A 12,103-nucleotide genomic window follows, 5' to 3' on the forward strand; every position below is an offset into this window, starting at 1 on the left:
CAACAACGGACTGCAACACTGCATTATTTCTTTTATTTACAGTAATACGAGGGCCCCGGATTAATCGTTTAAGATGGTTAAGGCAAAATTCAAGGGGAAAAGCTCCATAAACACCTCAAACTCCAGTAGTAATCCCGGTAAGTTAACATAAACCACTGATCTGTCTGTCAACTGCTAGTCGGCTAATGCATTAACTGTTAGCCAACTCTAGTTCAGAAAACAATCAAGAATCATTGAGTAACGTTAATTATATCGGTATTTTATAGAGTAATTTTTTTCCACTTGAGGGAAATGTTTCATTTAAATTAATTACGTTACTCGCACTAGATTGCCACAGCAATGTGTACATGTTTACCTCAACTTATTTTGTAAGAAACGTTAATGTTATTGGTTGTAAAGAGAATTGTTTTCCACAGTTTTGTAAGTTGTTTTAAACTATGCAAGATTTAATGTTAGTTTTATTTGTCAAGTCTTTATTTGAGCAGTTATGGCTGTTATACTGTCAACATTCCTGTCATGTAATTGCTGTCGTGTATAAAATGTGATACTTCAGATGTCATTTTGCTCTTAACCCTGATTGATTTCTTGCTCATAGCTAACTTGTATTAAAAGGCAGTCGATTACAATTTTTGTGTTAATGGTACATGACAAGCTTGAAGTGAAATTATATACGCTGAACGTGTTTTTAAGAAATAATTCCTATTTTTATTTTGTAATGATGCGTTAAACTGACCTAAAGGTGCAGCAGGGCTGTACCATATTGCAACAAAATCTGACATTGTGATATTTTACTTTTCTACAATATTAGGTATAATTTCACCAGATTTGAAAACAATAGCTCAATTTGAAAAGAATTCATAATTTTAGATACATTGGGATGATTTTATATTGGAGAGTATCTGCATAAAATACAATAAATCAATCACAAAGATTTGATGGATACACGAGCAATGATACAAATAAAATGCCCCGTGCCTTATGATTTTCTAGATTTGGATGCTTAAATGTTATAATTAAATATAAGACAACACTTTTTAGTTTTCATTGTGTGTAAATATACAAAAATATCATCAATCTTTAAAAAAATGTAGAAACGTAAATTCTTATAACTAACACTCAGTTTAAAAATGCTCAAAGCAAAGGGTCACTGGTCCTAAAAATGCACATACATAATAAATGTTTTGGTAATTTCATGGTTAAACATTGCAGTGACAAATCATAAGTGTTTTCAAATGGTCTATTATAATACCGGTTCAACAATGCAGATCCTGTGATGTGACTATTGCAGGCACACACATTTCGATATCGATGCTGATATGATATATTGTGCAGCCCTAATTTACAGTGTCAAAACATGTATAATCTGCCCTAATAAATAAATGTTGTTATAATGTATAGTGCAGTTTCAAAATGTATTCAGCATCAACTTTGTGCAACGTTTATAATAATAATAATTAATTAATTTTTTTATATAACCTAATGATTATAATCAAATTATTTACTGAAGGTTGATGTTGACAATGTAATGCAATTTGACTTGCTTCAACTTTACAGGAATGATTAACGTATTTAAATAAAAAATGTTCAATTAAACTGTATCATTACTTCAATATAGAACTGCACGTTATTGGAAAAATCTGACATTGCAATATTTAGTTTCTCTGTGATATATAGCCATAGGAATACATATTCACCAGAATGCTTTATTTGGAAAGAAATCATTGATTTAGATTGATTGGGATGATTTTGTAAGGGTGTAAATCATATATAAAAATAAACAAATTACAAGCAATTATTATTATAATAGAGCAGCTAAATTTAAAATTAAATAAACATGCTTTATGGTTTTCCATAGAGTCAAACAGTATTCAGGTACAGAAATTGAATAATGAAATGTTAAAAATAACACTGTATAGTCTTCATTATTATAATTCAGTAAAATTATTCTTCACTAAAGTTACAAATGTACTTTTTTGTGCCTGAATGCTTTAAACTCTTTTGAAATGCCTTGCAAATGATAAAATTACTGTCATCATGGCTGTGACTCCACAAATCTCATGTATTCTCAACTGTTGTGCTGATCCGCTGTAATCCCAAGTTCCCAACTCACTATTGCATATCTTGCGATGTGACTATTGCGGACATGCACATTGCGATATTGATGCTGAAACGATATTTTGTGCAGCCTTACCTCATAACGTTGCCTTATGTTACTGTATAAAATATTTTAATATTACACTATTAAAATTGTCCTTTTAAAAAAGCATTTGCTTTGTGTGTAGACAAGAACAAAAACTTAAAAACATTCCTACTCTAAACCTTTGAACAGTTCATTGTTGATAACAAAACAAAACATTTAAAAACATAAAATTGTTCTTTGGCAAGTAGGTTTATATTTTCAAACTGACCCAAGGTGCCTGTCTGTTAATCAAGACTCTTTAATTAACCAATCAGTTATCCATTTCACCTAAAATGACTGTACTTTACACATTTGCCACAGACCGAGTCAAGGGAGCTGGAGGAAACAACATGAGGGACCGAGCAACTATAAAGCGCCTGAATATGTACAGACAAAAGCAGAGATGGTAAATATTTGACCTGTCATTTACAAAAATACTAAATGTTGGAGATTGAGAATAGTAGTGAACAATTATACATTGTATCAGATTATAATGAAGTGTTTTTTTTATTCACTTACAGTAACAGTCGAGGTAAAGTCATCAAACCTTTGCAGTACCAGAACACAGTCGCTCCTGGAACTGTGGCCAGAGTTGAGCCCAACATCAAGTGGTTTGGTAAGAGGAGTACATTTTAGAGTTTGCCATCTTTTCCAGGTATGTTTAAGATCTGAATATATCAGTATTGCTTTGCTTTTCTCTTTTGCAGCCAACACAAAAGTCATCAAGCAGTCGTCCTTGCAGAAGTTTCAGGAAGAAATGAACGCGGTGAAGAAAGATCCATACCGAGTGGTGATGAGACAGAGCAAACTACCAATGTCCTTGCTGCATGACCGGATAAAAGCACACGTGAGTATGAAAACACCTTTGTTTATTTTTATACACAGAAATCATTGTTAAATGCGTGTATAGCGCCAATGTATAGTAAATTTAGTGTTTATTTTGTTAGCTCACATTGGTTTTCATCAGGTAATCATTAAACCATTAATCCACAGGGGAAAAAAAGTTTGGTTTGGTAATCTTCATCAAAGTCTGAACATTTGTTTCTGCGTTTGGTCCTTCTCTGTTGACGTCAGTTTGACTGCTTCAGCCACATTATTCTTAACCATGCTCCTCTAATGGTTTTCTTTAAGAGAATGATGCACAAAAAGAAAGCCCTTCCTTCTATTAAAAATCCCATTTTAGTTGGAAGTACATCAGAATACTGAAATAATTCTGAAAGTCTCAGCAACTTCCAGTTTACACAGACTAGGGTTGTCAAAAGTTTCAATGTCAGTAGGGCTGCATCATATTGAAAGATTGAACATTGCAATATTTTCTTTTCTACAATATATATTGCAATATAATAATTCAATATAATTTAAATAGCTCTATTGGGAAAGTTTTCATGAATTTCGATTGACTGGGTTGTTGGGGTTCTATGCAATGCATTTGCAGAAAATGTAATAAATTACAAGCATATTTAAATATGCTTTTAATAAAAGTCAAATAAACAGCACTTTATGGTTTTCTGAGGAGTCTAATGGCCCGTTTTCACTGAGTAGTACAGTATGGTACGGTACGGGTCACCTTTATCAGGCTTTCGTTTCCACTGCTAAAAGGGGACCAGTGGTACTCTTTTGGTGAGCGTGGTGTACGACAGAAAATTTCAGTCAACGTCATTTTCGCTCAATAAAATGTCTACAGTAAAGCTGTACAGGTCATCTTATGAGAAGCACTTCTACAAAACAGATGCTTTATACACATAAATACTTGTGTATAAATGTTTATTACTAACTTTTTTATAAACATAATTTGATTATAACTGCAGATCAATGACTAATGTCTGTAATTATATAAAAATAAAAAACTGCAACATATATAAACACATACAGCCCATTACAGTCCCCGATATGTTACCAATTACAGAAAAACTCCACAAAGCATACATTTAGTCATTATTTAGGTTTAAAAACAACACAAAATATAGCCCACAGTCAGAGCAGACCTCTCATATGTGTCTTTAATCTTCAGAAGCACGTGTAACCTCTTGTTAGAAAGTAATTCCGTCATTCCATGTTCATTATAGTCCAAAAGGTGATGATAATAGTTAAACATGGCATTTTGTTCACGTTTGCTGAAAAAATAAATAGCTCCTTTTTTCCAGCTTTCTCCTTTGTTTTTTTTGCGCCTCACTGTCGCGTCTGTCAGTTTCCGAAAGGATCGGGTTTTCAAAAGCACGTCAATAATCAAGTGCACGTTATCATCATTAGCTCAAGAAAATCCTTGTGCTTTAAACTGGCTCGTAAAAAACTACGGGGCACAGGGTAGAATCTGCTTTTCTTTTTGGCTTTGTGGCTGTTCATCAAGAAGACGACAGGGTTTGTTTGAGCTCGGGTCGACTATAGCTCATTATTATATGTATATATTATTACGGTGTAATGTCTCGGCTGTGTATTTAAAACATGACGGTTCCTTTGTTTTCATTCTGGCTTATTGCACGAACGAATGATGTATCTCTGTAAACCAATAGCATTGAGCTGCGCGTCTAGCTCTGCCTTTTGATACCCTTGGTACCGTTTGCAAAGGGTGACCAAAAAGTGGTACAGTACGGTTCGCTTTTAGGAACCCTTTGACAGTGGAAACGGCCATAAAAGCGTACCGTATCGCACCACTCAATGGAAACAGGCCATAACAGTATTCAAATACAAAAATTGAACAATCAAATGTAAAATAACATCGCCATCATTGTAAAAGTAAGTTTATACTATACTATAATATAAACATAGTCTTTATCTTTTAATCTTCAATAATTTGTCTAATATTGCGATGTGACTTGCGGATACACACATTGCATTATCGATGCTCAAAGAATATATTCAAGGTGTAAATTTGAAGAATTTAGCTACTTTTCATTCATTCATTCATTTTCTTGTCATCTTAGTCACTTTATTAATTCGGGGTCGCCACAGCGGAATCAACCGCCAACTTATCCAGCACGTTTTTACGCAGCGAATGCCCTTCCAGCCGCAACCCATCTCTGGGTAAAGCTACTTTTGTAATATGTATTTTTTATTTACTTCTATTGCATTATTTCAGTTGTCAATTTTCATTATAAAATTATCTATTTCCATTAGTCCCCAAGGCAGAGTTTCTGTATTTTCATATGCTAGTCTTTTATTACATTTTTGTTACGTGGTTTAATACTACATTTAATTCACAATAATACATGACCTTACAATTTATGATAAACAGACTCTCTGCCTGTGTAAATTGTTCCAAATTAGCCTCATAAACTCAAAAATATCTCTCACAATGAGCTCAAAGGGGATAAAAATGCTTCTTCATGAAGCTTATTTTTGACTTGAACAACCAGTTGTTCACTTCTGGCAGACCCTCATCAACACTTCCCTTCACTTATGTCTATTATCGTGAGAGAGCAGTTTTTCGGCACATTTCTTGGCATCTTGTGGACGTCATGTAACACATGGATTACTATGATAAGAACAAAACAAGAAAGATTGTTATGTAATGTATACGCCATGGTCTAGCAAGGGCACAGCTTGACCTGCTGTAGTAAAAAACATGTAAAACATGTGTGCTTCGTAGAAAATGCAGTGTTTTACTCGGTCCTCCATGTTCCTTCTACAAATCTTGTTGATTCTCTTCAGCATCTAAACTGTTCCATGTGTGAGCGAAAACCTTTCAGGAGTTTAGGAGTTCAGTGTAATGAACATCCTGCTCTACGTTTGGTCTGTGTCTCAGAACTGTGACACATTTTATTTTTTTGATGTATTTATTTATCCTTTGGCAGCGCTGTCTCATTTCCATCCTCTTTGATTTGTGATGTTTGAGCAGCTCCTGTTGCTGTAATGTCCATTGTTTGCACACATTTTTTGCTCCTTCTCAGAAATATTTTGAACATGTCGTGATGTGGTGGTTAGCCTCAAATCAGGTTGTTGGTTTTGTTTTGGGTTTTTTTCATCCTCGTCAGTTGTTCTGATAAATCGCAGTCTTACCAGAAGTACAATTTCTTACGAGAAATGTTACTGGCTTTGACAAGATCTGTAAATTGCTTGTCGTTTTATTCCATCCTCTGCTGCTACAGTGGTATGGCATTCCTTTTGTTTTGTTGTTGGGTCATTACAGATTTGGCCTGGTGCATGCAACTGTTAGGAATTTTGGTCGTTATTCTTGTTTTTTTATGTCATTTTTGTTTTAATGTTGACATTTTAATTAAGCCTAATTATAGTAATAGTAATACTGTTCTAAAGTTTGGTGTTATTACGATTTTTTTTTCTTAAGTCTGTTCATGAATTGATTGATTGATATCCTGAATTGATTTATTTGGTAAAAGTTTGATGTTTTAAAATGTTTTTTTACGCCAAAGTTGGCATGGTCTAGGGCTGTATGGCAATAACAGGGTCCCCGCGGGTCCTTAAAAAGTCTTAAAATGTCTTAAATAAAATTTTCGATTTTTAAGGTCTGAAAATGTCTTAAATTCTGTAATTTTCCATAAGGAGGTCTTAAATTTCATGTGGGATCTTAAATATCATGTCCGACTCGACTTATGGCGGCAAATCAATGCCAATGTAAATCGAGCGTCGCGGTGATGTTTGCGCGCGAGGAGAAGTGAACCGTGAGCAGATTACAGGTCTACACGCGAGTAAACTACAGCCCGCGAGCGCACAGGGGATCTTCGAGCGCGCTCAACTGATCTAGCGCGAGAAAACAAGTCCCGCGCGCGCACATCATCATCTGTGCGCACGATGGACGCTCTCGCGAGCGAGGTCATGCCTACAGAGCGCGCGCGATCAGTTCTCTTCGCTCGCTCGCTGGTTCTTCTCTCTGCTCGCGCAAAACATTTTGGATTTTTGTGAGTCCTAGGGCGGGACTTGGTTTACTTGTTATCTCTAACGCTATTGGCTACTCTACCTTTCCGGAAGTTAGCCGGGATTGGACGCAGGTAAGCTAGTTTCCCCGTTAAATAAAAATATATAGGATATCTTATCATAATGTCACAGTGTGAAACTAATAGACTTACTTTCTCAGTAATAATAGGTGACGACTTACTTTCAATAATGAGATATTTCTTGTAATAATTAATCTCATAATAATGCCTATTCTTACCATCATGACCAAGTCATATAATGACATATCAAAATAATGAGATATATTCTTGTAACAAACTTTATTACTTGGGAGAGAAAGAGAGAGTTATACCATGTGGCAAAAGATCTCTCCATTAAACAGAAATTGGGGAAAATATACATTGGCTAATAATTCAGGACGAATAATTTAGACTTTAAATGTGTGTTTTGAACCACTTGATTAAGTTTAGCACCTACATTTAAACTGAACTCAAACCAATTGTGTTCAAATTTATAAAAATCTTTTTTTTTCTAAGACTCGTTGTCCTTGACTCATTTTCTATGAAGAACAAGTCAGAATAAATTAGATGGACAATAGTATACAAAATAGGCTATACATGCATGCAGTGCATAAAGTACAAAGGTTTATAGTAAATATATTGCCATTATTCTGTTATTCCACTATACAGTTAAAGTCAGAATTATTAGCCCGCCTGAATTAATAGCCCCCTGTTTATTTTTATCCTAATTTTTATTTACTTCAACTGCATATGTGACCTTTAAGATGTGGGCCTGTCGTATAGAAAGTGGTATTTGTATGCCTCTGAAGTGGAATGATGTAATGGATAGTGAGTAAAGCCAAACGAAGATTGAAGAAATTAAATTGTTGCTCAATAGGTGGCGATAAACACCCATCTGAATGTCTGTCACTGTATTTTTTATGTTTAATTGGGCTAATCATTTTTGATTGAAGTCTTTATATGCAGGTTATTCAATCATTAACTAAAAATGAGATTGAAAAATATATATAATATATAGATGTATATATTTTACACTGATCTATATTACAAACAATGTTAACAATTATAATAATATACAAAGCTGCACTGCACATATAGTATGCATTGTATGGAAAGATCTAAAACGCAAATAAACTCTTCTGAAGACAATATATCCTAGAAAGATCATCCCCAAGTGTAATAATGAGCACTGCTGTTGTGGTTAATAATGAAGTAAAATACAACAAACCAGACAAGTGCTGCACGGACAAATCAAATGGGTTCAGAAAGTGTTACAAGAATGCAAGTCATTATTTTAGAAGATTAATTTTTATTATTTGACTGTTTCTCGAGATTGAATCCTCATAAAGTTCTCAGAAAGTTTCTTATGATTATGACTTGCAAATTGTATATATATTTAACGGCGTGATCTTTTAACCTGCGTCCAATCCCGGCTAACTTCCGGAAAGGCAGAGTAGCCAATAGCGTTAGAGATAACAAGTAAACCAAGTCAACCAAGTAATCTGCTCACGGTTCACTTCTCCTCGCGCGCAAACATCACCGGTGCGCTCGATTTATATTGGCATTGATTTGCCGCCATAGATTTGCCACGATACTTCACCACATCATTCTGTGTTGACACACTGAACATTTTCCTGTTTTTTTTTTTTTTTTTTTTAGGTAAAGTCTTAAATTTTCATTTTAGAGGACTTAAAAAGGTCTTAAAAGGTCTTAAATTTCCTGTTAAAAAATGTGCAGATACCCTGAATAAATGTCATTTAAATGGTATTCAAAGTCACATTATTAGCATTTGACACTGAATAAAGATAATGACATGCACCTGAGGAGATCGTTGTTAGTTTTCTGTTGTTCAGCTTTGAGAAATAGAAGCCATTTCTAAATTAGGTGTTGGTTAGTGCAAAAGCTTCCTTTTAAAATAAAAAAAAATTCTTTCTATTGCGTGCCATTGCTCACGTCAATCTGGCAACCTGTGCTTGTGTTGACTCGGCAGAGGAGGAGCCGACTGAAAATGTGTTTTGATCCAGGAGTGCAGTTCCTAGTTCAACCACTGGGTGTCAAACTTGCACACTGCACCTTTAAGGAAAAAAACTGGCTAGACTTTATGTTGGTAGTCTTAAAACGCGACTTCTGTATTTGTAAAAGAGTACAACAATAAATCTGATGTTTACAAACCTAATTTACAGCTCATTTGACTTTTTGGAATGGTTTGTGTTGCACGATTTTATAATGGACCAAAAATGTTTAAATGAGTACAACCTGCTCTCCTATAAATCAGAATGGAGCACCGATAGCTGTCAAAATGCCTGCAAGAGATGATATATCAAATGCTTCATCAAACAAATTCTAGAAGTTCACAGTCAATGCAATGTGACCCAAATTCTCATGAAGTCTGATAATATTCTGCTGGTTCTTGTAGAACTCCAAGGTGCATATTCTAGACACTGAGACGTTTGAGACAACATTTGGACCTAAGGCGCAGAGAAAGAGGCCAAACTTGTCTGTAGGAGAGCTGAAAGAGTTTGCTGAACAGGCTGAGGTCTCTGCACAGAGCTACAGTGCAGAGAAAGACCGCGATTTGGTGTCTGAGGACAGCGGAGTCAAGTGAGTGTATGACTTGTTTTTACGGCTGAATTAATCTGTATTACCTGGGAAATTGTGGCTTTGTTGTTGTTGTAAGGCAAAACAAATATGCATACTGGTCATTTTCCAGGTTTTAGTACATTTTGCTTCTAAGCTTTTATGACTGGAAAGCACATTCATGAAAGTACTTGATTTAATTATAGAACTGTTTATAAATAAAAATTGTTTAAAGGAGTGATTTAGTGCTTTGCACAAGTCTTCGTTCGTTTCAGTACTGAATAAATCAACGTTTTTGACCCAACTGCTGCATGTTTACTTGTCGCCATTAACTGTTGTGATGTTCATATTTAGTTTCTTTCAGAAAGTAATTGTACTCTTCAAAGGTTTTTAGACATAAAAAAGTTGTTTCAGATCATGTGGCTTTTTAAATAACAAGCTTAGTATGCAGCTCAGTACATCCCTATTGGAACTCTTATTGTCTAGAAAATATGTGTCATTAAATACTTCTCACCACAGGGAAGAGGCTCGTGAGGAGATCTTTAAGAAGGGGCAGTCAAAACGGATCTGGGGTGAGCTTTATAAGGTAAATCACTATTTTACATCTTCTTGCTTTTTGACAGTTTTAATAGAATCCATAGTCTTGCCAAATGATACAGCATTCTAAAATAAACCATGTTTTGCACAGGTGATCGACTCTTCGGACGTAATTATCCAGGTGCTGGATGCTCGGGACCCAATGGGCACACGCTCACAAAGCATTGAGACTTACTTGAAGAAAGAGAAGCCTTGGAAACACCTCATATTTGTGCTCAATAAATGTGACCTCATTCCCACATGGGTAACGGTAAGAAATGAAAGCAGGGAACTGCACTCTGTGTTCTTATCCTGTTGAGCTGTCCATCTAGGCAGTATTTTAACACATGCTCCTGAAGAGAATGCTGTTCCAAAAGCTTTACAATATACCTTCGCTAGACCACACTTAATATTTAGTGCAGAATTTCCTCATTCTTGTCTAACTAAACCAAAAAATGTTCTTACCCATTATTTGTGTGTGCTGCTGTGCACACTCACTGGCCACTTTATTAGGTACACCTTATTAGCAGGCTAGACCCTCTTTTGCCTTCCGAACTGCCTTAATCCTTCAGATTCAGCAAGGTACTGGAAATATTCCTTAGAGATTTTGGTCCATATTGACATGGCATCAAGCAGTTGCTGCAGATTTTTCGGCTGCACAACCATGATGTGAATCTCCCGTTTCACCACATCCCAAAAATGCTCTATTGGATTAAGATCTGGTGACTGTGGAGGCCATTTGAGTACAGTGAACTTATTGTTATGTTCACAAAACCAGTCTGAGATGATTCGTGCTTTATAACATGGGGTGATGTCTTGCTGAAAGTAGCCATCAGAAGATTACACTGTGGTCATACAGAAATGGATATGGTCCGCAACAATACACTCAGGTAGGCTGGGACACGATACTCAATTGGTACTAATTGGTACAAAGTGTGTCAGGAAAATATCCCCCACACCATTACACCACCACGGCCAGCCTGATCCGTTGACACAAGGCAGGTAGATCCATGCTTTCACATTGTCGTTGTCTTTCTATCAGCTCAAAGCAGTCTGGCCATTTTTTTTTCTGACCTCTAGCATTAAAGAGGCATTTGTGCCCACAGAACTGCCGCTCACTGGATATTTAAACTTTTTTGTATTATTCTCTTTAAACCCTAGAGATGGTTGTGTGTGAAAATCCCAATAGATCAGCATTTTCTGAAATATTCAGACCAGCCCGTCTGACACCAACAACCATACCACATTCAAATTCACTTTAATCATGTTTCTTCCCCATTCTGATGCTCTGTTTGAACTGCAGCAGATCATGTTGACCATGTCTACATGCCTAAATGCATTGAGTTGCTGCCATATGATTCACTGATTAGAAAATGGCGTTAAAGAGCAGCTGGACAGGTGTACCTAATAAAGTGGCCGGCAAGTGTATATATGTGTAGACTGTGGGTACACTATTGTACTGTTGTACCTATTAGAGTATCTAGTTACTAGCTTACCAACATGACACCCTATGCAAAATAAAAGTATTAATATTATTTTATTCTAACCTCAAACAGTTTTACAGTATTTTACCATCTGCTTTCAATGTGTTTGTATACCTTTTGGAGTAACATCAACTTTAAATTTTACCTATTTTCTTGAATTTGATTTACATTGTCAGAAATCAAAATCAAACTATTTATAAAAGCATTCCATGCAACCCAAAAATTGTACCAAGTAATTGTGTTCTGTTTATTTTTATACATTTTAAAACATCCCGTTATTAGCTAAGCCACATGCCACAAAAAAATCTGAGTAACTTTAATAGCAGTTTCTTAGAAAGTTCCTACAAATGTAGAGCAATTTAAAACAGCCACTTTTGTTTCAGAATAACTAGGATGTATGTAACTATGTAGGCAGTTGA

At 35.4% G+C, this 12,103-nt stretch overlaps 1 protein-coding gene across 1 annotated transcript in view; it reads left to right on the plus strand.

Annotated features, from left to right (window-relative positions):
- Positions 1 to 12,103, plus strand: part of gnl2 (G protein nucleolar 2) — a 25,817-nt gene continuing 13,714 nt past the window's right edge. Inside the window, 7 exon segments of the mRNA NM_213224.1 lie at positions 1 to 137; positions 2,501 to 2,585; positions 2,701 to 2,795; positions 2,887 to 3,026; positions 9,464 to 9,648; positions 10,144 to 10,210; positions 10,313 to 10,471. Of these exon segments, the coding sequence (NP_998389.1) occupies positions 74 to 137; positions 2,501 to 2,585; positions 2,701 to 2,795; positions 2,887 to 3,026; positions 9,464 to 9,648; positions 10,144 to 10,210; positions 10,313 to 10,471 (795 nt within the window). The 5' untranslated portion in view covers positions 1 to 73.

Source organism: Danio rerio, chromosome 16, assembly GCF_049306965.1.
Source record: "Danio rerio strain Tuebingen ecotype United States chromosome 16, GRCz12tu, whole genome shotgun sequence".
Taxonomy (NCBI): Eukaryota; Metazoa; Chordata; class Actinopteri; order Cypriniformes; family Danionidae; genus Danio; species Danio rerio.